This window comes from Gastrolobium bilobum, unplaced genomic scaffold (assembly GCF_033153095.1).
Source record: "Gastrolobium bilobum isolate Gb01-03AN ecotype WA unplaced genomic scaffold, APGP_CSIRO_Gbil_v1 utg2421, whole genome shotgun sequence".
Taxonomy (NCBI): Eukaryota; Viridiplantae; Streptophyta; class Magnoliopsida; order Fabales; family Fabaceae; genus Gastrolobium; species Gastrolobium bilobum.
Window position 1 is genome coordinate 11041 of NW_026899796.1, and position 23287 is coordinate 34327.

Below are 23287 nucleotides of genomic sequence, written 5' to 3' on the forward strand. Positions count from 1 at the left end.
ATTATTGGTTTTTCCAAATAAACACAAGTGATATGTGTAGTCATCCATTAAATTGATATATATGCTAAACATTCTGGTCATTAATAATGGGCAGGGTACCCATATTGCTATGAATAATGTACAAGACATTAAGTCGTTCAAACTATCTAAAATGAAATGATCAGCATTTACTAGTAAGGGCACATGATTCATAAATGGTATCTATCGTTGCTTGAACAACCTTCCTCGACCAGTGATGTTGAAGATCACTTACTGTCGTTCCTATATTTGTAACCAGAAGGAGATAAAATATGGGAAACACAAAAGTTCTACTTAATGTCCATGGAGAAGAAGGGATTGGAGATTCAACATAAATGAATGAGTGACATATAAATGAAGGCATTATCATATACCACCAGCACTATTGATATCATTTTTTCAAATTAATACAACATGACTCTATGTGACATTGAAGTTCATTTGATGATTGAAATATACAAGCTTATTAATAACCACCACAAATGTGTAATGATTATATCTAGGGAAATCAACTTGTCATGTTGGAGAAAATTATTGTTCATACATGCAGATAGAAAACCATGGTGGGACTCACTAAAACATTAAATCAAATAAATAAATAAACACAATTCCCCATTTTGAATGCCTCTGCATGTATGAACAGTAATTTTCCTACACAACATGACAAGTTGATTTCTCTTATGTCTATACCTTTTTATTTTCTTTTGGGGTTCAACATTATATGTAACTTTACTGTATACTTTGCCCAACAAGTTGTATGCAATTCACACTAACTAATTACATAAACTTTTGTACTGCATATATATTTTAATTTCAAAATAAGGAGGACTTTCGACTTTGATTTCATTACTTATGTATTGAGATACATAATTCATAATTTTTAAAAATAAAATTGCACACAGCCAAGGCATGAGCTTGGAGACTATATACCACAAATCAAGCTGGCAACTGAGAAAAAGGAGTTGCCTCAAGAGATGTAATAGGAAAAGAGCATCCGCAAATGACACAAAAAGCTTCTCATGTTGGTTTATAGAGGGAGGCTGTAACAATTAGGAGAGTGATAAGTACAAGTGCACAGAAATGATATATGAGAACAAAAATGACCAACACAATAAGCAAAATGCCCTGTTTAGGATTAGCATTTGGGTGATTTCACCTCCAAATCCTGATTTGGTATTTTTTGGAGTTCAATGGTGCTATTAATGCCTCCAAAATTGATCATTTCCTAGATACCCCTGTGTGTTTATGGAAACATACTAGAGAGTGGTCTTGGTAACAATGGTAAGGAGAACGTGTGGAGTTGTTTTTAAAGTTTAAAATGGTCGTATGCATATTTTGAATGCATTTTTATTCAATGACTCTTCCATTGAAATCATTCTCATTATAAAAAAAGGGTGTACGTATTTGAAGACGTCTCTGTAAATACCCATGTGAACGAAGTAATGTTCAAATTCAACCCTTCATCAATTAATTTACTTATTTATATGTAATCCCAAGAAGAAAATACAAGTACATACACATTCAAAGTCACCTCAAAACAAACAAACAAACAAACAAACAAAGAAAGTCACCTCTATGATTACACGTAAACGAGGTAATGTTAAATTTCAACCCTTAATCTATACTATCTGTACTAAACTTGAGTTTGAAGTTCGCATCTTTCCATGGTACAAGTTGATTTGTCTGGTATTCATTCTGTAAATAAATGAATTAAATTGATTGGTATAAAGAAATAAGGTTTTAGTCTAAATTTTTGAAAATTATGAGAGAATGGGAAAATAATAATAAATGATAACGAAAATATGAACTTGACATAACCAAGTTTACTATGCTACACAAATGCTTAGGCAGATAGCGGTGTTCATGACTTCTAGGTCCAAATTATCACATTTTAAGAGTCAACAACGAACTAAATATACGAGTTAACCCCTCTTACCACATTTCAATTCTCATTGCAATTCTCAATCTCAAGGTACAAACCTCCATCGCCAACCCTTTTTCCTCTTCTGATTTTGGATTCATCAGTTGCTTATATCTTCCATCAAGAGACGTCTATTAATAAGACCTTAAAATTACACATAACTCAGATACTTCAGTTTAAAAAGTTTGACATATCAAGAAAATACTCAGTTTAGTTTAGATTGCCTTCATGTGACTTTTCAACATTTGTCACTCATCCTTAAGTTAAAAATACTAGTTTGTGAAGATTTCATTACCTTACATGGAAGATGGAACAAAATATCTGCAGCACAAGTATTAAATTGTGTTATGATTTTTTGGAAATTTTAGCATGGAATAAGGATTTGTATTTATATATCCAGTAATCCAATATATCAAAAATCAGGTAACCTAATACCTTTGTTTTTTTATATCAAAAGTATAGGGCCAAAGCAAAATTTTGAGGAGATTAAGCATTGTTACACAAAATTTACATTCACTATGAACCCACTAACCCATACTGTATGTAACCATCTCTAATCCTCCAAAAGGAAACGTAGATCATCCATGCCTATGCCCATGCCCATGCCCATGCCATCATCCTTTGATCCCCTCCTAGATGTTTCCCTTTCTAGGTCTTTCTTCTTCTCCTGCAACATTAATATTTTCTCTTCAATGCTGTTTTGAGCAATCAACCTAACAATCTTCACAGGCTCTTTCTGTCCAATGCGGTGGACACGATCCGTCGCTTGTTCCTCAACTGCAGCGTTCCACCATGGCTCCATAAAGTACACTCTAGAGGCAGCTGTAAGATTTATACCTGTAGATGAGGCCCTAAGGCTTGCAAGCAGAACCATTGGCTCATCCCTTCCAGAGGCTTGAAATTTCTCAATAACACTAGCCCTATGTGTAGCATTCATTGTCCCATCAAGACGCAGAATTTTGAAACCAGCTGCTTTCAGAGGCACTTCTAGGAACAATAGCATCTTGCGAAATTGCGAAAATACAACTGATTTTGCAGCTGGATGTTGATCCCTCGTTTCTGTCAGAAGTTTTATTAGAGCAGAGGCTTTGGAAGATAACCTTTTCTGTGATGAGCATGATTCACTACTATTATCAACCTCAGAAGATTCAGAAGGGGCAGAGAACAAGTCAGGTTCCGAGAGTGTGCGCCGACAAAGAGGACAAGAATCACTTGTCTTTAGAGTTCTCAGAATACAGTCTCGGCAGAAAATGTGAGCACAGCATGTTATTACTATATCCGATGGAGGAGACATACAAATTGGACAGTCAAAATCACCATCTTGCAGCACCCCAACTAACTTCTTCAGCAACTCAGGGTTATTCGTAACATCTGCTTACAAACGAAACTATGTATGGTTAGTAAGATATACTTTATGCTATACATGATTCATAACTATCCTCAATACTAATGAAAATGTAAGTTCCACTGAGTAGTAGAACATACAAAACCATAGTATTTTAGTGACATGCATGATTAAATATCAGTTTGCTACATACATGCTTACTGGTAGGGATCTTTTTGCCATTGGTCAAAGCAGATTTGATTGAACATAATAAATTTGTAACATTAAATATTACAAAACAATACATCAATTATAAATGATACGGAAAATCAAAATCAAATGCAATGAATACAAATACACATCTCTAATTATTCAACGCATAAGAAAAGTCCTTCCTATTTAATTTAAGCTACTAAGAAAGTCATTCACCATCTTGAGCTTCAGTGCACAATATTAAAGTCCCAACATTTTATAGATACTGTTGGACATCTTATCACATACTATCTGTGAAAATCTAAATGCGAAGATGAATAAAATCTTCCATTTTCCCAGTACATGTTAACGTTAGCCTAACTGCTTAAAATAAAATATTCTGCCAACATGCTTGTAGCACAGTTGGCACTGGAACAAATCTTTATGACTTGCATATCTGATCCTCCACCAGACCACCTATCCTTCTCCCCTACCCAAGTACTTGCACCTCCATTCATTCAAAGGATTCAATTCAACAGCTACATCTATAAAAGTACTTCTACAGGAATTTACTTGACCAAATTGCTCTTGCTAGTAAATTTTCGTTGTATGATAAAAAACTGTTATAAAAATAACACTGTACCCAGTCGAAGAAGCTAGCAAGTAAATATCTACACGATCCTGACAGGAAAGGCGAAAATATACCTTCTGTACGATATGAAGAGAATACTGATTTGAGATCTGAAGGGCACAATGCCAAATGAGTACATATTTGGCGAAGTCGTAGGATCATACTCAGTACAGTGGAATAATGGTTCACTAGACAATCATTATGGCAATAATCGATCATTCTTAACTTTGATTCCTCTTTCACCTCATCATACATTTCACGTTCTTCCCGAGAAAGTTCAACATAACAAGTCTCTATGGCTTTCGGTGGCAGCCCTACCAATCCCTTCTCTTTTGTTCTTCGTAATGAAATTGCTGCCATTAAAACCTACAAAACAAGTAAGGAAAACCATATAAAAAAGCTTATGCAAAAAATACAAGACGTGAAAACACATACGAACAATTAGTAAGCAACATGGAAATGAATCGCCAAAACTCAAAATTCAGTTGGCTAAGCAAAAGGACAATAAGGATTAAATTGAGCAAATACTTCCTCAAGCATGGTGAAATACAATTTGAGTCCTGACTCTCAAGCAATATGCTCAATGAGGCATTCATCACATTTATGGGAACAGAGAGAAAATAATTGACAAAAAAGAAAGCAAGGGTACATTCATTGTATTTCTGCATAATGTAGCACCACAGTTTATGCAATTCTATATGCCAGCAGCCACTGATCATACTATGAACAAAGAGAACTAACACATTATTATACCTGCAAACGTGTGAGCCCTCTCTTCTTGGCCGTGTTAAGTGGACGCTGCACCAAGGTTCGCCAATAGACCCTATCTGAAAAGGGTTGGAAGCGTAAAAATCCCATAAGAGAAAACAAATCATATGAACCATTCTGAATCGGTGTCCCTGTGACAGCCCACTTCCGCTTGGCATTGAGTTCAATAACTGCACGAGTTTGTCCAGCATTGGTGTTCTTAATTGTGTGTGCTTCATCCAAGATGATTCTCCACCAATCTACTTGCTTCACCGCAGTCTCTAACTCTCTTTCTTCACTAGCTAAAGTAGGGTATGTGGTCAAGACAATATCATACATCAAAAGCTCCTCAGGACTCTTGGTCCTTTTATCCCCATAATATATGTATGTCTTCAATGACCGTTTCTCAGTGTGTTCCAATATTTGCGTTGACCAAGTTGACATTACAGAAGGAGGGCACACGACCAATGTTGTCTTTCTTCCCATGTCAGTAGAAGATGTCTCACTGTCACCAAAGAACATTCTTTTTCGTGAACCAGTGGCAATTTCATTTGCCCTTTTCTTCTTCTTAGACATCACCAACAACCCTTCACGCTGTTTATGCCCCATTTCATCTCTTTTATCAAAAGCAATCAAAGAAAGCAAAGTTAAAGTCTTTCCCAAACCCATAGCATCATTAAAGATTCCACCACGCAGGGGCTCAGGCCTTGAATCGGTTTGATAATTGGTCAACACATTCACGAACTTACCATCACTCTCTTCCCAAAACGGTGGCAACTCATCGGAATTCTCTCTGTGAACCAACCACCCAAGACCTTCCTTCTGATGTTCAAGAAGCTCCGTGGTAATCACGCTCCTCGGAGGCTCCAGCGCTTGCAAAACGCGCTTATTGCTAGCGAGATTCTCATCAACAAGATTGAAAATCGCGTCCTCGGTCTTGATTCTTTTCCCGGCTCTGGTTTCTTTAACGGCCACGGACTCCGAGAGAGTGAACGACGCTTCGTATTCGGTAATCAAGTGCAACCCACCTCGCAAGATTGCGGATTTAACGGTTGGGAAGTCGCGGGAATAAGCAAAGACGTGAACTTGGCAAGGGATTCGGAACTTGTTGGCGGCGGAGCGCGATTTGGGGATGATGCCTTCGACGATGACGAGGTTGGTGTCGATGAGGGGAGACAAAACGGCGGCGGTGGAACGGTCAATGTAACCGACCTGATCGGTTCGGGTGTTGATGACCTTGATGGCGTTTTCGTCGTGGTCGTTGAAGGGTTCGCGGACAAGACCCACCATTTCGCGGCCGGTGATGGTGGCGGAGTAGTGCTTGATACCCACGATGCTGGCATTGATGAAGCCTACCAGGTATGTGTCCGATGGAGACAACGGTGAACCTTGCTCTTCTTCTTCTTCTTGTTGTTGTTGTTCAGAATGCATCGCTTCTTCTTCTGGGTTTATGTTTCGGGTTTCGGTGTCGATTTCGGTTTGGGTTTCTCTGTAAAGAGGAATTTGAATGGGGGAGGGTTTTAGTTCAGTTCAGTTCTGTTCTGTTCTGTGTGTTTATATTTGAATCAGAAACGTGCTATCGAAGGTTAGTGGCATTCTTATCTTTATGACCGTTGTTATTAAAAAGGTAAAAATAAATAAGGGGAAAATATTTATTTAAAATTTTTCCTTTATTTAAAAAAGGTCAAAAAAAATAAAGGAAAAATATTTATCCTTTATCTAAAAAAGGTCAAAAATAAGGAAAAAATATTTATCCTTTATTTAAAAAAGATAAAAAAATAAGAGGAAAATATTTATCTTTTATTAAAAAAGGTAAAAAGTAAAAGGAAAATATTTATCCTTTATTTAAAAAAGGTAAAAAATTAAAGGAAGGTCATATTATTTAAAATTTATATTAAACTTTTTTTTTCACTCTCTCCCTATGATTTTTGTTATTTATCTTATTTTCTCACTTAAAATAAAACAACTTCATATTCTTTAAAAGGACAAACAATAATTCCAAAAATAAAATAAAAAAATATTTGTCCTTTTAAAAGATTATCATTTAAATTAAGAGAAAAATATTTATCATTTTAAATGACATAAAGTTATGTTATTTTAAATTAAGAGAAGCTGCATTCTCATAATTCATAAACTCGAACTTAAAACAATTGATTAAGCTAAAACAATTCCTTATCAATTAATACACGATTACACGTGATTAACCTCAATTTTTTTAACCGAGGGATTGTTTAAGAGGCTTATTTCAATTTTATTTCGGCATTACAGTTCTAGACCCATTTTTTATCCCATTCAGATTACCTAGTCCTATAATGGCTCTAATCCATGGCCAATTTTTTTCAAATAACTAATAAGTAGAATATGAACTTGACGTATGTACTTAAAAAAAAAAGAAAAAGAATATGAACTTGACGTTAAAAAAATTAACTAGGATCCACAAATAGGTAGGCACGTGGTGTTCATGACTTCAAGGTCCTACTTAATATATTTTAAGAGTTAACAAACTAAGTATATTAAATTGAGGGAAAAATATTATATCATAATAGATAAAGTTATTTTCAATAATTCTAAAACAATATTATTTTGGATTTAAGAAAATATACATAATATTTTATATTTTTTTTATTTTATAATAGGAACTCTCCCAAAATATCATTTATTTTTTTAATACAAACCTCAAAACCACTTCTTTTATATGGCAGGAGAAATACTAAAATCTTAAATTAATTGAAAATTGAGTTTTATGTCAGTAACTTTATTTGTAATGCATAATTTTATTCACTCGAAACTACTTCTCATCTATTAAGGTTACAAGTTTGACTATTATAATATTGATTAATACATATTTCAATTGGTTCATTAATTTTTGATTTGTTCGATTCGGGACTGGTACCTGAAATTAAGACTTTAAATCGTTTTCAAAGACGGTAATGAGAAAGATCGAATACTTGTTCTCACCCTCACCTGATCAGTTTCCTATCATTTGTTAGTAATTTTTTTATTACCAAAATTAGTTTTTTTTTTTCCTTTTTGGAAAGAAGATGTTTGTGAAATTTGAAATGAGCTGTGATTGAAATGGAAATGGTTACCCAAAACACATAACACAGCTTGCAAAGTACCCAAAAAAGAAAAAGAAAAAAGAAAAAAGAAACGAAAGAAGAAATAAATTGAGATAATTCGGGTCAAATGGATTTGGTGGTCGGGTTGCAACCCGAGTCAATGAGTTTTGTCAAGTTTAACCCTATTTTACCTATTGAAACCAAACCAAATAAATTTAATTGGTTTGCATTAGATTTTGGGTCCACTGGATCAAATTGAATCAATGAACGTCCATAAGAGATAGGCCCAAGCTCATATGTGATTTAGTGAGTTACCCGTACAAAGCATGGATATTTAAAGAAATCCTAATTATATTACATTTTATAATTTTTTGAAAATATATTTAATCTTTTTCTTTACCAATTTTACATATTATAATTTATTATGAATGGGATTGTATTTTAATCAGATGTAAATATGATTAAGAAAACTAAAAGATGGATGATAATGTTAATGTTTAAGAGAGGGATTTGTTTTAAAGAAAAGGACATATAGCATTTAAATGGAAAAAAAGTAGCATAACAAACTAAGCTGATCTAAAAAAAAAGAATGACAAAATTATTATATAAGGTTAGATGAAGATAAGCCATTTTTAATTTTGTATATAAGGGTTTTTTATTTTATTTTATTTTATTTTTTGGGTAAAGAAGAGATGGATGGGGAAAAGATGAAAAGTTAAACTAGTATCTCATTCACTATGAGGTAAAGCAGTATATTACTAAGGCAAGACCTTCTTCGCATGAGAAGTATTTACTATATAGTCTTTATTACATGTACGGAAGTCATTTGAAACAAACAAGGCTCAACTGAAAAAACGTATGGGCTCCAAATGGGATTTATTTGGGCCTCAAGGCCTATAAATTTTGGATTATAGGCCTATAAGCTCAAAGGAAAAACTGCGGTTGACCCCAACAAAAAATAAAAATAAAATAACTACTAAGCATGCTAAGAGCAACGTATAAAATTAAAACTGTTGTTTACGAGGCTTGACCTTAGTAAGTATATGTATGTTGACTACGTTCTAATTTTTTTATTTCTAAAATTATTTTGTACAATAGTTATAGAAATAAATGTTTTCAGTTTTTTTTTTTTGAAAGTTTAAAGTCAAAAAATATAATAAATTAAATTTGATTCTAAAAATAAAAAACCAATTACAATTTTTAATTTTTTTTATCAAACAGATTTTTTATTTTGAAAACCAAAAAGCTATTTTTAAAACAATATTCAAACATGGCCGGCATTGCTTAGTTTTCAATTTTTTGTGGGATAGAAGCATCTTTTTCCTCGTACCCTTACAGCTATCTTGATAATAATAAGAATTGATCTATGTACTAAAAAAAATTGATCTGGATTTATATTATAATAACACAAGCTCATTTTGAAAGCCTTTAGTCAACAAAGGCTACTACTTCTTTATCTCCCAAGCTTATCTCTGGTGTCGGATCCACTTGCTACGGTTGGGGTAGCCTTAGTCCATTGGTGGTGGCCTCCTGCCACGGGCTTCCCTTTGGACCCGCTTGACAGACACTGGTTTAGAATCGGGTTGTGCTCGAGCTAGCCAGGTGTTTGGCTAGGAGACTGGTTGAGTACTTGGGCCCTGAGGTACTCGATTGAGGGGGAGCATATCAATGTTAGGTTTCACACTTGAGGGGAAGATTGTTGAGATATTCGAGTAAGCTCCTCAATATTAAAGGCTATATGACAACAAGCTACTTTTTCCACAAATTTCACCACAAAAAATACTTCACCGCCAAGAAACTTCAACCACCCACAAGAACCAATATGGAGAAATCTTTACCTTTATCATGAAGAAAGGCATCTCCCGAGCTGGTCATCACTCCATTATATATACATGTGTTAACCCAATGTACACATCTTTTTCGACATAATAAAAACCTGCTTGAACTAAATCTGACTTAGTGTTGGAGTGTCTTGCAGGTATACGCCCCATAATATTGTTCCATTGAAGACCCTTGAGTTAAAACTGCTCCAACTGCAAGCTGCTTTGACTCAAGACGGTTCTAGACCATTTGTGTGGAAGAAAATCACATGATCAGCCAATTATATAACTGGTGCTGATCAAGAATAATAATTGTTGTTCCTTATTTAGTTGGATCATTAATATTATCAATAATACCGAGACATAGGTTGTTGAACTAACTGACCTACGTGCATCTCAATAGAATATGATTTGCTTACTTCCCTTTAAGCTGGCCGGACCATCCAATTTATAATTAGCATTACAAACTTTCGTAGCTATTGGCTATTTCTGTCCCCACTTATGTGTAAACCTTAATCTACGGAACAAAAATTGTTGTTACGAAGAGAAATGTTTTATTAACATAACAGTATACTCACGTGAATGATTTTTAGAATATATATATATATATATATATATATATGGCCAATGAAATACATAATAGATGGAGGGTACATGGTCTTGAAGTACAACTATACATAGAGATCAGGGAAAGTGATAGCTTTATGAACAACACTTTGAGTTAAACAGATATTAAAATATAAAGAATTTATAATATGATATTGTATAGATTCCAAAATATATAGATTTGATTAAAAATGTAAAGTTAGTATGATCGAAGTTTTATGTGTATAACGTTGTTTAAATAACACAATTCCAAAATTAACATATTAATTGTATCATACACTAACCTTGGAGTAAGACAACCGTTTCTCTCATTCAACTTTTATTCAACCAAAAAAGGAAGAAAAATAAAAGTCATTTTCATTTTTTATAGTTGCATTTGATGCCATACAAATACATGTTTATGTTTAGATGCTCCAATCAAATTTAAACATGATCTGACATAACTACATTTTTAGTTGTTTTCGTAAATTTTGATTTGAATAATTTTTTAATTATCATAATAGACATGAAAATCTCTGAATTCTTCTACATTGAATAAACCAAGATGTATTACAAACAGATATGAAAATAGTATCATGGTCTTGTTTCCTAAATTTTCATTTTTTATTTTGAGAGGCATGTTTACTTATGGCGTGACGAAAGCTAAACAATATTATATTTTGTCATTATTTAAATTACTATTGGATTAAACATATCGTCATTAATTTTTAAGCAAAGCAAAAACATTTTTACTTTTAAAAAGATGGAGATGACAAAATGATTTCTGTTCTGGGCAGCTCAATTGGCTAGCTCAATATTAGAGGGCTCATATTACCCTCAGCTCACAACATGAGAGCTGTCTTGGCAACATTGCCATCTTTGCACTAAATATCCTAATATAAGACATCAAAATGCCTTACTCGGGATATCCACCCATTTCATTTGTCTTCATAACACCAAAATGTCCCACTTGGGATGTTCTCTTTTTTCCTTCCCTTGCATAGCAATCGCTGCTATGCTAACAGCGGCTGCAAAGTGCTTTGCTCCTGCAAGGCTAGGCTATTATGACTCCTCCTCATAATCGTTGACTTGGCCCACTCTTCTACATGGGTGGAGCCTAACCCTAACTATAAATAACACCTTATTCTCCACAAAACACACACTTTTGGGAAGAGTGACCATTTTGCCACACTTGGCAAAAAAAATTACCAGACTGCCACGCCAACAGTAAATTTTGCCAAAATGCCACGCTGCACCCTTAGCCGTCGTTGAAGAAGTCTGAAAATAATTAAGAGTTAAGATAAGATAATGCGAATTAGTTATATTTTCAGACTTTTTCAACGACGGCTAAGGGTGCAGCGTGGCATTTTGGCAAAATTTACTGGTGGCGTGACAGTCTGATAATTTTTTTTGCCAAGTGTGGCAAAATGGTCACTCTTCCACACTTTTGCACACTTGCATAAGCTGTTACTCTGCCCATTTCGAGAGCCATAATAGCCCTTAGACACCCTCACCAATGTTATACACAACATCTGGGAAGTCTTTGCATAGCCTTGGTCTATACCATTGCTGTCAAGGACACCCCACAATGACATAATATACGGGTTACATACGTGACTCTCACCTCACTAACAGTTCATTAATTTTTAAGCAAAGCAAAGCAAAAACGTGTTTTACTTTTGAAAAGATGGAGAAGACAACATGATATCCATCGTTATGTTCGATGAGAAAGAGGCCAGTGTTATAGAAAGCTCACTCGAGCAATAATTGCATCTACAAGGTGAAAAAAAACTTTCTGTAGTACTTAATATTAAAGCATTGTCATAAAAAGAATGAAAGAAAAAGAAAAGAAAAGAAGAATAAGCAAATAAAGAGCCACATTGATGTACATTCATTGAAAATTTCGACAGTAATCATTGTTTATATGTGGCAAAGTTTCAATGCAAGTTACTCATTCTATATTCTTCCAACCTTCCATTTCGGGTTCTAATGGCAATGGTTTCACAATTCCAGTTCTACAATGTTTTTTATTTGGTAGATTCAAGACCAGACAGTGATTCATAAAAATGCACAGCTAATAAAGGGTTTTTTGTCTTTCTTTTTCTTGATAATTATTTTAGCAGCACAGCAGTAATTGTTTCTTCGAGTCTGCAATTAAATTCCTCTAGGGAACAAATTGCTCGTGTTATTTAAGAATCAGGTAACTGCTATCCCTTAATGATAATTAACATTAAAGATTACAACTTTATTTAGGACTAGGAACTGAAACAGTCGTTGATTCTTGTTGGCAGCTTCAACGACAAGAAAGTACAAGATGGAATCATGGGATATATGATTCTTATGACTAATAGTCTAATGCTATATTGCACTAGCACTGTGTATGACATAACACCACGTACTACTACCAAGAAACAAGAAAAGTTGTTGGATGATGAACATGAGAAAATCTTTGTTGTTGTTCATGGTAGTTGTGGGTTACTGGAGCTTCAGGTTCCTCAGCCTGCAAGATCAAATTAAAAGTTGATTATAGAGATAGTAAGTATAATTAACTATTCCAAAAGCAAGGTATGCTTTCTTCTTGTTGAAAGATTAGGCTTATGTGAATAGCATACATGTATAAGCACTTCAGATATTGAGACTCAAAGATAGCATTGTTCAATAAGCAACATGTGAGAATGTGAACCTAGAAATTTAGAGCTAGTTACTGTTATATATAAGGGTATTAGATTATAATACCTTTTCTCCTCCTCAGACACTCCACTTTTCCTGTAATTTGGGAATGGCACTTGTCCTGACTCAATATGCTTAACATCCTGAACAAGGAGCTCATAGTGCCTCTTCACTTCATCTGGAGTTTTCCCACCAACAGCATTTGCAACATTGTACCAACGGTCTGGGGTGTCCTTGTCATAAACAGCTAGAGCCCTTTCAAAGGCTTTATTGTCCTTAGCACTCCATGAACCAGAGGCTGACATTGAGCTTGATGCCATTTCTTAGAGGCAGGAACAATAAAGTTGTGGTTTGAGGATCACTACAGAGAATGGTTTAAGGTTTAAAAGGAAGGGTAAATTGACTGAATTAGTAGCAGTAAGGATAAACAAAAGGGTAATAAGAAGGTTGAGGAAAGTCTAAAGAAGAAGACCCCAAGGAAGAGCTGATATGTTGAGAGAGGTTGCAATGCCTGCTCCTTTTATAAGCAGAAGTGGAAGGTATGAGGTGGGGTGGTTCCAGTTAATGAAGTAGAATTTTTATGATTTGTCTCCTTAGGAACCAAGAGATGAGCTGGACCAAGAAGTTGAGTAGCTGCAACATGGGAGAATCAATATCTTCGTACAGTAAAAACAAGTGCATGAAATAGATAGGACTCATCAATAAGTTTTTTAAAACTTTTTCTTTTTTGTTTTCATCCTCCCCTTTCTCTTACTTTTGCTCAATATATATCATATCAAAGTGAAATTTTACTTTCTTTGCCTTCTAAATTGTGAATTTAAGAGCTAATGAAAGCTCATTACTTGTTGATAAACTGTTGAACAAAGTAAAACCTGTAAAAACCACTTTGGTTGATTGAAAATAAATTTAGTTTAGTTAGCAGATATCATAGCACGTACTTCAGCAAATGCACACAATAAACCTATTTGTTTTAAACAGTTCAGATATTAAGAAGTAAGAACGAATATATATATATTTTTTTTTATAAACCACATGTATTCTTTAAGAGAGGTAATCTTGTTCGTGGTGGATCCATGATTAAGATTTTAAACCCTTCTCAAAGATAGTGCTGATGATGATCAAACACATCTCTCACCCCTGTTTTACTCAACTCCCATGCACCAACTGAGCTACTATCATTTGCGAATAGTTAACTCCCTATCTGCTAGATCAGCTAATGCCTATCTTTATTTTATTCTCTTTCTTGCAGAGTTTTCAGTGGGCCCAAGCTCAAATCCACTGAACCCGTAGCAGATACATAAGGGAAAACAATGTGAGCATCATTTGCACCATTTAATGCAAGTTTGTTAACAGGTTTTAGAAAAACAATCGTTTTAAAAGCTGTTAAAAAAGAGATTTTTGGACTAAAAAATAAGGGTATATTTAGATTAATTTATTTTGAGATTAGAAAAGTTTTTTTGACATATGAAAACATTTTTTGACGGAGTGTTACCAATACCATTACCCGGTACATAAACCTCCACGTATGCAATATACAACCTTAAGAACCTGTTCAAAAGAGTTCGATTGCATATGAAATTCCTTTGTATTTTCATCACTGCTTGGTGATCTTGTAAATGTACTTTGTCCTGAACAACATTCCAATACTCTCTTACATGCCAGTTGTGCCCGTACAATTATTGTGGTGTCTTTTTTTACCCCGAGGAAAGGTTAAAAAAAGTTACTGACTACTCTTTGGGGCCTCTTCCCCCTCCCCTGATCACTTGGTTTCTCATAATGTTTTTATTGATTTAATTTACTTAGATGGCCAAAATATAAATGTTGGTTACATACTTACATGTACAAAAAAATTAGAACAACTACATAAGCTGCAGTTTAAGCACTGTCTTTTGATTTCATAACAGCCATAACCTTGGAGCATGACCATGTAGGAATCAAATGGCATATCACGTTTTTCACAACTAGATGATTCATTATAGGTAATCTGAATGGGGTTTGGTGTTTGTCATTTTAAATGACATAAGTTATGTCATTTTAGGAGAGAGATAGACACAGAAAAACGGAAATCATGGGAGAGAGAAAGTGAATGATTTTTTTTAATTTAAAATTTAAATAAAAAAATATTTATGTGTCTGTCTCTCTCTTAAAATGACATAACCTTATGCCATTTAAAATGACAAACACTTTTCCCATATGAAAAGGAGAGAGATAGACACAGGAAAAAAGAGGAACTTGTGCAAGTGGTCGAATATTTCAAATTATTACAACATTAAGAGGAACTTGCATGTGAGGTAAAAAAAGAGGAAGCAATTTCATAAGGGGATAAGTATTAATACTTCATTATTCTTTTATTGTTCTTATCAAAACAGTTTCCGGGTTGTACATCAAATACCAACAAATGCAGTACTGATATATATACAAAGAACATCTCTATATGATCTGTTGCTTTGTCTTTTGCTGTTACCACAGGCCAGTGCCATGGAGAACTATTGGCTTTTCAGGGATTGCCCACTTGCCATTAAGACCTGGTTATAGTATATGGATAATTATCTTTAACTGCCAAGTTTTGTCACGCCTCATGAAAACAAGATACATCTGTGGAATTTTGCTGCTTCTGGGTAAACACGTGGGTGAGTCTAGCTAGCCCTTTCATTTGTTTGGCCTTTATACTGTAAATAAGGAACATCCACAATCATATCTTTTTAACTCATATACGGTTGGTCATGAGCAAGAGAAAGTTAGTAAGGTGACAGAAACCATTATTAGCCTTATTTCTAAAAATGGTTATAACTTTGCAATGTAAGAATGATTAAACCAGAACCTTGTCATCAAGGTTAATTTGTATAAAATGATGCAGGAAGATAAACTTTTAAGCTCTTTGGCCACTTATTAACATGGTTGGTTTGCTGAATGTGTAGAGTGTGTGTGTGTGTGTGTGGGGGGGGGGGGGGGGGGGGGATCATCAAAAGTGAAGCTTTTTGATATAAGAGATTCAGAAAAGAATTATAGGATGATGGAGTTACTGGAAACTAGATTGAGCCAAATCTTGTAAGAGCATTATATTCTGCTACATTTAATTAATTGCAGCCAATCCCTCTCTGTTGAATTTTACAAATTAATTGTTGAGTTGATTTATTTCTAGAACAAGATTTTGCAATTTCTTTTACCAGCTTTATGGGCTATACTCAACATCTTTTCTCTGCTTCTTTAGAGCAGTAATAAGATACCATTACTTGTTCATGTTGTAATTGCTGGTTTTTAATTTTGTGCCTGGGCCTCTTTTTTTTAATTTTTTTTAATCTCATTACTTCGTTTGTAATTTTTCTAGTTCAGAAACTTGGTGCAGACATGCAAAAATTTTAATCTCATTACTTTGTTTGTAATTTTTCTAGTTCAGAAACTTGGTGAACACATGCAAAAATTATTGTGAAAACATGAACGTTCTGCACCACAAGCTGTTGAGTGTTATACGTGTAACGAGTGTGATTAGTAACATGTTTCTTCTAGGCTTAATATTGTTTAAATAAGCAATAAGAATACGTTGATCTCAATCAACGATTAAAATGACTAAGTTCTAATGAAAGGTTAGCTTTTGGAATTTGGAATAATGCTGAAGCTCAAAAAGCATCATATTTCAGAGGTCGTTGTAGTGATACCATGGCTACAGGTATCAACTTTGTTTAGATTGCCCCCGCCCTATGGAATTATTTCCCCCCCGAATATCTAGCAAGTAGCCCTAGGGTTCGATGTAGTATATTCTTCAAAAGTAGCCAAAACAAATGCTCAACATTTTGGAAATGCCTGCTACGTTATATAGAAACTTGGACTTGACTTTACGGAGGTATTTGGTACAGCAGAAAGTTTTTTTTACCAAGAAAATACAATTACAAGGAATATGGTCGAAAAATGAATTTGATAAGAAAGTTAAAAAAAAAAAGTTGTTTGGTAAGCTGAAATATTACCGGAAAAATTGCGTTAAATTTTATGAGTCTATGTTTGATTGAAAGTAAAATATTGATGAAAAAATAGTATGAAATTACCAAACTAACCCTTGACTAAATACAAAGAAGACTCTTTCTTCAGCTTTCTTTTGGCACATTTTTTGAGAAGGGATATTGGTGTCCATTGATTTTTTTCCTACTTTTTGGTTTGATGAGATAATTAGTAGTATTCTGAAATGGCAAATTTTTTCAATTTTACACACAAACTGAGATTGCTATGCAAATCCGAATTATGACCAATTTTTTTAAAACCTCCTACCAAACACACTCAATTAGGAAACCCATAATTCTCCTACCAGACACTCTCTATATATCTCGGATCCACTTGGACTCTCCTAGTTAAAATTTCACGTGACAGAAAATTGTGTGTACATATTCACAATTTAATAGGGCTTCACCTGCTTAATATCTATAAAAAAGGGATAGATATTAACATTTCACATGATAAAATCATTGAAATTTTAACACGAGAGTACTTATTTTCCAATATTATTGCTTTGAAGATCTTTAAGATGCTGTAATGATAATGATTGCTACTCGTCCAAAAGGATAAGACATTTATGCCTTGCATCCAAGTCTTTTAGATGAAAAATTTGGAAATTCTTTGATACTTCATACAACTAAATGTAATTGACAAGTCTCATTTCCTGTTTAACTTTGGTTTATGTTCAATAATGTACTTTGTCGTAACTGTTCAGACATTTTTACGACATCAACTTTATCCTTGCTGTGCAGGATTTCTATAGAAGATCAAAATAGATAATAAAATCCATTTATGAATCGTAATATATCATAATTATAGGCTAATTCTAGCAAGTTAAAAACTCTATTAAGTGAATCTAGTCTCGCTATCAAGTTGCATCAATCACGGTCACTCTGGATCCGAGCCACAATGTATGGTAATGGGGTTGGCAGTGATCATTGGTTTAAAATTACTCCATTCATGGAATCTTTGAGAAAAAGAGATGGTTGAAGATCTGCCTCATCATGAATATAGAATCCTTATCACCCATTCTATCTCCAGTACGAAAAAACATATGGACTCTTCCACCATTACTGGAGGATTCCTTTCTCAGTGGTCCTTCATTACCAGCTGAAAAGTTGGACTAATGTTTGTTCAACACTAATTATTCTCATGCATAGTTGGTTGATTTTCCAGGAATGATTAGTAGAGAAGCGTACTAAAACGGTATTGTATCAAGATTAGGCTTTTAGACATTATTGCAGAACACGGAACCAGGAATTTTGAAACTTTAAGGGAGGAGGCAAAATGCCTAGCATATAGTCTGGTCCTAAAATTGCCGCAATAGCATAAAGAGAAAGGTCTAATTAGATGAAATATTTGGTCAATGCAAAAGGTTCTGAAATTAAAGTGGTACACTGTTTTTTTATTTTTTATTTTTTATTTTTTTTATTATGCTTAACAAACCTTGTAAGGGAACTGCAGAAAATACGCTGCTTGTAACTAACATGCTGTGTGTTTTAACTAAACTTTTCAGTTAATAATTAAATCATGAAATTGTTGGAAGCAATATGACATGGCCTTCCCAGTATTGCTGTATTCAACTTGCATGTGTTAGTGCACTCATAGGATATAAGGCATGCAAATTTTCAGAACTCTACATGTAACAAAAGATCGGTAAGAAACAGTTTTGAGTTTTAGACACTTTGGTTTCTTTTTCAAATTTATATATAAACATGAATTGCAATTTACTCACTTTAAGGGTGTCCATGTTAGATTTCATGGGGATAAAACGAAGACAATGGACAGAAATACCTTAGTTTCTTTCTATAGCACAGGATACTGGCAGGTTTTCCAAGTTGGACCGTTTTGATGCTCTTAGGCTTTTACTTTTATCGTTCTTACTAAAGTTGAAGCAAACACTTGTATCTTGTCTCCTTGGTGATTCCCCATAATGCGTGGTGTTCTCCAAAATGACTGCTCTGCTTCATTTATCATCGGATATGGATTATGTTTCCGGTTGTTCCATAATCAATTGTTACAAACATTTTTAGTTAGTCATACGTTGAGATCATAGCTACTACACTAATCATGAAAGTTTTGCACGCAATAATGCAACTGTATAACTAGTAAAAGCAATCTTCCTCCTATGTATTAAAGAAGCAGCAATTGGAATGATAACCAAATTTTATCGAAAGAATATAGATATGTTTTTCCTTCCAACTTAGCAATCTGGGTCAGATGATTGTTTTGCCAGGCAAGGTTATCACACGAAGTTTTAGGTGTTCTCTATATATACCCTATTTTTCTTAATTAAAAGCAACTTCTATATCTCAGAAGCATCTTGCCGAGCAATCTAACCTTTAAACATATGTAGGAGTAGATTTCAATATAAATTACTATTAGAGATAAATAAAACCATTAAAAAGACCTTCACTTAACAACTTAAGTTTTTGGTTGAATTGTTCTTTACATGGTATCAGAGCCTCGGTGTCACGGGTTCGATCTTCACCGCTCCTCACTTTCTCTTATGGAATTTCTTAACACAGATAGGTGGACCCGTGCATTGTCCACTCTTCAAACCCAATGAGTTCTCGTACGAGAGGACGTGTTAGAGATATATAAAATCATTAAAGAGACTTAACAGCTTAAACTTTTAGATTGAATTGATTCTTTACAATTACCAACTAATTATAATTGTGTCCTTTCTCTAGGATTCTGATTTTCTTATTTGTTTTAAAGGATTATTGCTACCTACGGATCTTGTTAAAGTTACCAGAGGAGAAAAGCTTAAGCTCCCCACCCCCAACTCTCCATCTCTCTCTCTGTCTCTCAGTCTCTCTCTCCTCCTCCCTTCTATGAACACAATAATTGCCTTATAGGTTAAAATGAGACAACTTTATACGTCCCCCCAAGTTATATATTCTACCTTCTAATGCAAATATCCTGCTACTTGTTATGCTCCATGCTCATGTCTCCAAAAAATCTTGAAATGATTCACTTCTAAATTATTTTGGCTCAGACACTCGGGACATCTATCAGTTAGGAGATGGGAAATCTTTGTTGTGAATATATATGTATGTCAAAATTCTGAATCCCTTTCCAAATGCAATTGCAAATGTCAGAATTTCTTCAATTCTTCATCCACTTCTGACTTGTTTGTAGAAGACAAATTAATTCAACTGGATTTAGACAAATATTCATCCACCAGTCATGAAGCAATGGATCAACTTGAACATTTTGTGAACTATTTGCTCAATTACTGGCATGTAGCCTTCCCCCAAACAATAAAAATTTGTATTGCACAATCATGAACTTGTGAAGTGGGACCTTACAATGTAACTTCTCAAGTACAACAAAATATTCTCACTATGAAACTCACTAGCATTCCACAAGAGATTTCCACATTCTTCAGAAGTAAGAACATTACATCAGTCATTTAATTTCATCGGTCTGACTGATTTTATGAGTCTACATCAGTGAGACCAAATGCATCAAATAGTGGTAACCCTGTGAAGTAAACAATGAACTTTCTCACTAACAATTTAATGCTATAATTACACTAGTCAATTGGACAACTTTGAACTAGCTAATTCTGAGAAAGCTCCTAATGTCATTGTAAATCTCGCTAAATTTTGTCAATATATCCTTATTCAAATTTCTATAGCATCACCCGAAGATTATGTATACCAAGTTAGACAAGTTTTCTGTGATCTGCAGGGTAGTTGGATGGTTTTTAGGATTGGTTGTTGAAAATAAAATGGTAGCCTTATGATCAGGTTGGATAAAAAAACTCTATAGGATGGTATGGCAGTTAGTTTGTGCTTCTACCAAGTAAGTAACCTTCTTATTGGACTAAATGCCTTTCACCATCCTTCACAGGAGAAAAAAAAATCCTTTCACTATCCCATAGTATATGCAAAGGTGTCCCAGGATTTGGGCACTTATTTCTGTTGGTCATGACATTTTCCATTTTATTTTTATTTTCAACGGCATTGCAACTCAATGTGAATTTCACTGGAGTTTCAATAAATAAAAAATAAACAAGGCCCAACAAACATGAATTCTTATCAATAATATTTGTCATGAAGAAAAATATATAATGATATATTAACATTCTTCAGGTCTTAAATTGTAAACTGAATCAATTAATCACTTTAAATAGTTATTACTGCATGGAAAAAGAAAAAGAAAAAAACTTATCGGGGGTTCATAAACGTACTTGTAAGTTGCAAGGGTCTAGGCCCTTAGGCCAAGGTTGGTTTAAAAGGGTAATTTTGCAGTTTACAAGATTGAGACTGGAGAGTATTTCATCAAGATAATATCATAACCAAGGCATTCGCCTCCACTAGTACAAGTTCCCGGCTTGATCTTCAAGTTGGACCTACAATCTTCTCTGCCTCTAACGAAAGAGAATGGCCCCAAATAATTACAATCTTTCTGTCTCATAGCTCAAGGCAAATGTCTGTGAATTTCTTTGTGCCAAATGGAGTTTGTTAAGAGATCGATGAATTTAATTTGTGCACAGGGCTCTACTCATGTACCTTGGTTAAAATTTCAAAGATAACTCTACCAAACTCCCACGAGATCCTCCTCGACCCAAAATTCTAAACTCCAGCCCGAGGTTTCGAGCTTTTGTTAAGATTTACAAGTCTGTAATAGATATATTCAGGTCCAAACACATGAGAATTTTTTTTTCTCTTTTGGCATAAAGGGTAAGAGGGAGGGAGGGAGGGGGGAGGGTTATAGATTGCAGAAGATTTCATGAAACATCCATATATCTTTCTTTAACTACTATTCGTATACACATGGGAATTGGTACCTTAAATATGTGCGGATATTTCTAACTGCATACCTAATCAGTGTTCCAATAAACATCATTTTTGTGCTAAGGCAATGTCACTAGATATCATATAAAACAATACAAACAAACAAGCAAAGCATAAACAGAAAAAAGGGATGACATACAGAATCTTGAGCCAGAATAGATAGAACAATTCATGCCAAAGAGGATGGGGCTGCAGGCAGTGAGTATGATGATGAGATTTTCTCTCTTTTCAGTTCCTTAACAACAACAGCAAGTGCCTCAGGATTGACACCAAGGTCACAAAGGGCAATGAGAACAGAAAGTGTGTGCCGGTCCAAACCCGTGTCAAGTATATTTGATATATTGGATGCCAGTTCTAGAGATTCTAGTACAGTTCGTGCAGCTTCTGGATCCATATTCAAAATCAATCAGGGTACGTTTAATGCACCAGTTTCATAAAACTTATCAGCTTACACCTAAACAGAAGCCACGGATTCAGATACAACAAATCAGTTACTGATAGAAGAAACACAAATTGGAATTATTTGACTTCCAATACTCATGAACATAGTGTTCGGGAATTCCACATCCCCTTCTGTGTGTGCAATTTGACTTCAACATAAACACATTAAACATAAATTCAACATGATTCTGCCTAACATGCTTATATCCACAAATGAGACGAAATCAAATTTATTATAAACAACATTACAATACAACTTTGGAATGGAATTCTTATTGTTGTCAAAACGATACACACATTGACATTAAATTGAGTCAAGTTTGAAGCAATCGAAGACAAAGACATACCCAATCTTGTTGAACCAGAAGGGCAAAGAAGAGGTTAAGATGCGCCATCAACTAGGGCTGAACCGAATCGAAATGCTTTCAATTTTCAAACAAAACACGTAGCGAACCGAATCGGTTCCTCGGTTTGGTGAACGAGTTATATGGTTTTGAACCGGTTTTGGAGGTTTTAGATTAATATGAGCGCGCGCGGTAAAGATGAAGATTTGGGTTTTGGTGATTTTATTGGATTTTGGGTAGAGTCTGGGAGTGTGGAAACACACGTGAGGTTGGGTTTATAGATGGGAAGTGTAACATTAGCGTCTCGAGCCGGTTAAATTAACATACACATGATATAAACAGAAACAGCGGAAGATTTAATTTACGAAAATATGAGCTAACTTTTTCTTTTTCTAACTTAATTCTTACTCGGCGTAAACGAAAATCGGGCAGAGTTTCCTCTATAAATCGGACAACTAGAGAATTTCCAATCCCACTCAGAAGCATTTCTTGATAAACAGTTTATACAACATATCAATTCAGAAATACCATATATTCAAATATAATCAAATACCTATACATGGGCGCATGCATAACATGGCTTCGTGCCACTATATCTAACAGCATGCCATCAAAACGTAAACCTATCTGAATACTACATCATCATATAACGTGCCTGAATACTCAAATGTACATGCATCAAACTGACAGACATGTACAAAAGATATATACATGCCACATACAAAATATAGGATCTAACATCA

General features: G+C 34.5%; 3 protein-coding genes across 6 annotated transcripts; all 3 read right to left on the minus strand.

Moving 5' to 3' along the window:
- Positions 1-2407: 2407 nt before the first annotated feature.
- LOC133293534 (putative SWI/SNF-related matrix-associated actin-dependent regulator of chromatin subfamily A member 3-like 1) lies at positions 2408-6264 on the minus strand. Its single transcript, XM_061492107.1, has 3 exons — positions 4840-6264; positions 4161-4452; positions 2408-3310 (listed from the first exon to the last, which is right to left on the minus strand). The coding sequence occupies exons 1-3, from the start codon at positions 6262-6264 to the stop codon at positions 2493-2495; spliced, it is 2535 nt and encodes an 844-aa protein (XP_061348091.1). The 3' UTR covers positions 2408-2492.
- Positions 6265-12587: 6323 nt separating this feature from the next.
- LOC133293535 (protein RADIALIS-like 1) lies at positions 12588-13470 on the minus strand. Its single transcript, XM_061492108.1, has 2 exons — positions 13034-13470; positions 12588-12797 (listed from the first exon to the last, which is right to left on the minus strand). Exons 1-2 carry the CDS (start codon positions 13285-13287, stop codon positions 12773-12775), a joined length of 279 nt encoding a protein of 92 aa, XP_061348092.1. The 5' UTR covers positions 13288-13470; the 3' UTR covers positions 12588-12772.
- A 40-nt stretch (positions 13471-13510) lies between these two features.
- LOC133293536 (mitotic-spindle organizing protein 1B-like) lies at positions 13511-22723 on the minus strand. Of its 4 annotated transcripts, none has more exons than XM_061492111.1 (3): positions 22548-22723; positions 21899-22213; positions 13511-13600 (listed from the first exon to the last, which is right to left on the minus strand). In XM_061492111.1, exon 2 carries the CDS (start codon positions 22151-22153, stop codon positions 21929-21931), a length of 225 nt encoding a protein of 74 aa, XP_061348095.1. In that variant the 5' UTR covers positions 22154-22213; positions 22548-22723; the 3' UTR covers positions 13511-13600; positions 21899-21928. The 4 variants fall into 4 exon arrangements, with proteins under 4 accessions (XP_061348095.1, XP_061348094.1, XP_061348096.1 ...); XM_061492110.1 differs by lacking the exon at positions 13511-13600 and adding an exon at positions 18776-18912; XM_061492112.1 differs by lacking the exon at positions 13511-13600 and adding an exon at positions 20424-20440.
- Between the last annotated feature and the right edge of the window lie 564 nt (positions 22724-23287).

What these genes read in the sequence shown, in the direction of transcription:
- LOC133293535 (XM_061492108.1), bottom strand. Translation starts at nt 13,287, where the DNA reads ATGGCATCAAGCTCAATGTCAGCCTCTGGTTCATGGAGTGCTAAGGAC. An exon ending in GTGTCTGAGGAGGAGAAAAG is followed by an intron (nt 12,798 to 13,033) that starts GTATTATAATCT and finishes TTGATCTTGCAG; the next exon opens with GCTGAGGAACCTGAAGCTCC.
- LOC133293536 (XM_061492111.1), bottom strand. Translation starts at nt 22,153, where the DNA reads ATGGATCCAGAAGCTGCACGAACTGTACTAGAATCTCTAGAACTGGCA.
- LOC133293534 (XM_061492107.1), bottom strand. Translation starts at nt 6,264, where the DNA reads ATGCATTCTGAACAACAACAACAAGAAGAAGAAGAAGAGCAAGGTTCA. An exon ending in GAGGGCTCACACGTTTGCAG is followed by an intron (nt 4,453 to 4,839) that starts GTATAATAATGT and finishes CTTGTTTTGTAG; the next exon opens with GTTTTAATGGCAGCAATTTC. An exon ending in CTCTTCATATCGTACAGAAG is followed by an intron (nt 3,311 to 4,160) that starts GTATATTTTCGC and finishes GTTTGTAAGCAG; the next exon opens with ATGTTACGAATAACCCTGAG.